Genomic DNA, 5,000 nt, shown 5'->3' with positions numbered 1-5,000 from the left:
ATATAACAAATTCCTTACTGACCAAGCTTGTTCGGTCAAGGTGGTTGGATATTGGCCTCGTTCCTTTTGGCGTCTTTATGGACCTCGACTTCGTCTCGGTCTATAAACACGCGACTTTGTCTCGGTCTATAAATACGCAATTAATATGTGGTTGTCTATAGAACTTAAAGCTGCACTGTGATAGTTAATTCTGTGGACAAACAAGTACTACATGGTCAACGGTTTTTAAAACCGTGTCTCTCCTTTGGGCTTGCCAATGTTCACCTTCCTCAAAATGAAAAACTCAGATTCCATCGACAGAGCAATGCTGATCCAGTCATCCATATAGGTCTTGGTCTTGAACTGGTCAGAGTTTATCTCTAACCTTCTACGCAGCCTATTTCCATTATTAGTGTTAGCTCTCAGTTCGGGATTACATGAGTGCATAGAACACGAGTTACACTCTGATAAGTTAAAGCCTCTTATGTTTGATTGTTTTTGAATTTTTTTGCTCAAAAGAGACTATATGATAGAGAATATGTGAAGTTCCGTAGCCTGGATTTTCTCAGGGTTCTTTCGCAACTGTTCAAGTTGCTTCATTGACTACGATGATTACTTTCACTTCCATGCTCTCAAAGTTCATTCTCCTAACTAGTACCATGGATCTTTTCTCGGGTATGAGAATTTAGTATTACATCAAGATAATACCCCTTGGCTAGCCTGCGTAGCAGCCGTTTCCTTTCGTTTTCCAAACGCTCGCGAAGGGGACGAAGACTGCGAGAGATTGCGAAAAATAAGGAGTAGGAAAATAAGGAGCTCACCCCGTCCCCACTTCTCTCTATTTTTTTGCTCAATCCAGGCGCTCGCCCGCTTTATAGCTCGCTTGTCCGATCTCCGCCTGGAAAAGGAAAGGAAACGGCTGCTACGCAGGCCACCCCTTGGCTGAAAATCATCTTGATTCTCAATATCTGTCTGTCTGACAGTGGATTGAAATTAACTGGGCGTGAATTTACGTTCTGATCAAGTTGCTTCATTGATTGCGATGATTACTTTCAAAAACGCCATCGGCAACTCTAAAGGAACCGAAGACGCAGAAAGGAAAGGAAAGGAACTTTATTTAAGCGTTTAGTCGTTCTAGCGCTGGAGCACTAATTGGGGACACATTAACAATTAATTCAAATCAAGTCAAGTGTTGGTTTTGAGGAGAAGGGAAAACCGGAGTACTCGGAGAAAAACCTCTCGGTGCAGAGTAGAGAACGAACAAACTTAACCCACATATGACGCCGAGTCCAGAAATCGAGCCCGGGCTACATTGGTGGGAGGCTAGTGCTCTCACCACTGCGCCATCCCTGCACCTCCTATCGAAACTACTTCACGACAATTCCTTTTTGCTCAGGTTGTGCAATGTTGGCGAAATATTCCATGGCCACTAATATAATAGGCGCGTCTAGCAGTGAAAACAAAAAAGGGAAATCAAAAAGCTGCTGTTGAATACACTTTGACCATGCGCTGTTTTTTTGAGAGATACGAGCAGAGGAATGTGATAAAATGTACTTCGCAAGTTCAACACGACTGTTTTCTTTTTTTTGCCTATTGCTATTGAAGGCCTGAAACGGAATGACAACTCTTCTTTTAAATTGAGTGTCTTAAGTATCAGTCCACTCTTGGGTGAAAAGAAAAAAATGTTCAGGGACTAAGCTATTTTTAGGCGAGTTCGTAAATGGAATTCGGCTCGCACGAGTGATCACTTTCCAACCTAAGGGTGAAAACTATGTAAGGCTTACGACTGACTAGAAAGCTGTTGTATCACTGGAAAATCAATGTTTACTCAACATTATTCAACAAAGCACAATGTATATAACAAATTTAAATCCATCATTCAAGAGTAAGATTTACCCAAATTGGCCTAGTCCCCATCAGCGTCAGAAAGGTATCTCTTTTGTGAAACAAAAATAGACAATAGGCTAACTCAATGTAGTACCCAATTCAAGCCCTTTGCAAATAAAACATCGACTGCACTACAACGAGCTTCGAGTGAAAGTTTATTTAGGATGTGTCAGTCAGCCGCACAAATGCAAGACAATCCTACTACAAATGCAAGACAACACTACTATAATAACTAAATTAATATAATCTCATAAGTTGTGCCACGCCAGATACGAAACACCACTAAAAAAGCACCCTTTATAAGTGGCAAGAAAAAGAAAAACATGTGGCAACGTATTTGCCATCTAATGCAGCAGCAATTAAAACACTACATTATAAAAAAGTAAACAGACAGGGAGACTGACTGACCTAGAATGAAGTCTCCCGCCGAAACTGCTAAATACCCTTAACCCCGTGAGATTTGAATTGGGTCCATTGAGTACATTTGGTCTATTGTTTATCGTTTCCGCAAAACTTGGTTTAAATGGGCAGTGTCACGCTATTTTAGTCAAAATTCAAAACACTTAAAGACATCCTTGCATCAATGAAACAAAATAAAATGCTGCTGCTTTGTTGCCAATGACCACTGAAGTGCCCTGAAGCTATTCTTTGTTGTTTCCAGCAAATTATGGAGAGGATAGAAATGGATCGAAACTTGGAAAAAAACTGGCCAGTGTTTTCAAGTTTGGAAACCGTGCAGTGTCTTCAGAAAGACACCAAAATTAAATACGAATAGCTCTTTGTGTCATAAATGCATTTCCATATCTTGTCAGTGGGTTGTCAGAAATGTCGTACGTCTGAGCTTAAGTCCTAATGTAGATTTTCATCCAGTTTTGACCTAAAAACAGCAAAATTAGCATGACAGTGCCCCTTTAAGAATGGACGCTTGTCTGACGCTGATGGGGACAAACCTGATAACATATCCTTACTCTTGGATAATGGACTCTTGATAATGACATATCAAACAACGTTTAAAAGGTATGATCTTTAAAAAGTGCGACGCACCATACCAGCAGGAAACCCCAAAAGTACATTACAGAGTAAGATATAAAAATAAAATTAAAATAAAAATCGGATAAAAGCGAAGAATTTAAAAGCCATAGACTTGACCTCTAAAAAGCGGACTAATTAACAATTAGACCCGTAGCCCTTCGCCTCATGGGCTATTGACCCGTGGCCCTTGAGGGTAAGGGTCTAATTGTTTAAGTATCACCCAACTAGTCTGACAGAAAAGGCAAGAATAAAGTTAGCAAATGCAAATTTTTAGCAAAAAATTGTTTGGAAATAAAACGAAAGAAAGCATCACGCTTTCCTCTAGTAGCGTAGCCAATCAAAATGCAGGATTTGCATTAGTCTACTAGTTGGGTAATACTAACAACGTTTAAAACAAGCAGTTTCTAATAGAATAAACAAACAAGTCAAAACGATGGTACCTTTGATGCAAGAGATAGTGGAATAAAAATTAGAAGTAGCAAACACCACCGGTCGGTGGTTTTACAACTGAAAGCTGACATCGACTACCTGTATTGTAAAAACGAGATGAAGCAAAGATAATTCGTCATTCTCTTAAAGGCCCACCTTCAACCGACAGGCTTTTTGACCCTTTGTTTTTGTTATGGAAATTCGCATTGCTTATCGCAGCAATCTGATTATATGAATTTCAGAATTATATGACTTCATATCAAAAATTTGTGCCGCTCACGCAATGCCTGTTAGTTGATTGTTCAAAAGGTGGATAACGCTATCCACTGGATAAATCACCATCTAGCGGATGAACATTAGCAAAACCAACTGGGTCCAATTGAGTTATCCAGTGGATAGCGCTATTGATAGTTTGCATCTGACGTCAAGGCGCGGCCATGTTGGTGTACAAAACAATGCAAAAAAAATGACTTTTCAAGTGAAGCTATGATCTTCGCAGTTATGAACGCAATTTTTGCAATTGCGCAGAGAAGCCTGAAAAATTCATGACTTCAACGGGGTTTGAGCCCGTGACCTCGCGATTCCGGTGCGACACTCTAACCAACTGAGCTATGAAGCCACTGGTCATTTGTGGGTTCTAATGATCCCGTGAAGAACGAATCAATGATGAAATGGTATATGAAATGAATCATATATGAACTGCGGATATGAAATCAAGTGAAGCTATGATCTTCGCAGTGGGAACTTGACTCTTAGACTATAATTATTATACTTGACTCTTAGACTATTATTATGCCAAACTTGTGGGTCCATTTTCTGTTGTTTTGTACACCAACATGGCTATTTCATCTCGTGGTGAAAACCAAGAATACCCTCTTCGGACGTCTGAGGCCTGTACTACCAATGAAATCGAGTAAGAAGCCTGATCATGGTCGATCATGACCGAGTTGTGATACAAACCTTATTGTTTATTCACGTAAACTATTCTGTTGGAATGCCAATTGGTTTTAGATTTATATGGGACAGTAGTACGATTTGTATCCTAACAGGGTCACCTACACCCACAACGGTTGGGTGCTTGCCCTGAGATCCGGAGATCCCGGGTTCAAGACCCACTCTGACCACTCGTTGAATTTGTTCCTGGTAGTCCCCGGTTCAATTTCCCGGCTGCACTTATAAATAGCCGACTGGTTTGCCTGTGGCCAGTTGGGATTCTTAACAGTTGTTGTTGTTGTTGTTTGAATTCTGTTTCACCGTTTCGTCAACTGTGTTTCATTGACCCTGGAAAGCTCCTATGGGGAGCAGTCAATTAGCATGTATTGTATTGTATTATTGTACTGAGAACACAATGTCGCGGTTACCGGTCACGTGACGTCAGGAGCGGGCACATCGATACCCTTTGCGCTAAGTGCGCGGCAAAAAATGTGAGCAAATGTTGGTGTCCCAGACTAATCCAGAGGAAATGAGGGTCTATTCTTATGCGAAAATTTTCTCTTTTTAAGTTCTTCTAAAATTGTCCACTGATCACCTTAAAGCAAGAGGTAGTCTTGCTAGGATGCTGACCTTCCGAACGAATCACGATTGATGCGGTGGAAATGAATGTGCTTGCACCTTTTTTGCCTCAAAATAAATTGCGTACGTTTGGTTCATTAAATTATGTAATTCTGCCCATT

At 40.5% G+C, this 5,000-nt stretch overlaps 1 protein-coding gene across 1 annotated transcript in view; it reads right to left on the bottom strand.

The window, feature by feature from the left end:
• The window catches only part of LOC137979186 (uncharacterized), a 26,887-nt gene that overhangs the window by 21,241 nt on the left and 646 nt on the right, over nt 1-5,000 (bottom strand). Inside the window, exon 3 of the mRNA XM_068826386.1 lies at nt 3,339-3,426. Within this exon, the coding sequence (XP_068682487.1) occupies nt 3,339-3,419 (81 nt within the window). The 5' untranslated portion in view covers nt 3,420-3,426. The remainder of the gene's footprint in view (nt 1-3,338; nt 3,427-5,000) is intronic.

The sequence above is a fragment of the Montipora foliosa genome, chromosome 12, assembly GCF_036669935.1.
Source record: "Montipora foliosa isolate CH-2021 chromosome 12, ASM3666993v2, whole genome shotgun sequence".
NCBI classification, from domain to species: Eukaryota; Metazoa; Cnidaria; class Anthozoa; order Scleractinia; family Acroporidae; genus Montipora; species Montipora foliosa.
Note: the sequence above shows the minus strand (reverse complement) of the source record. Positions and strands in the feature narration are given on the sequence as shown.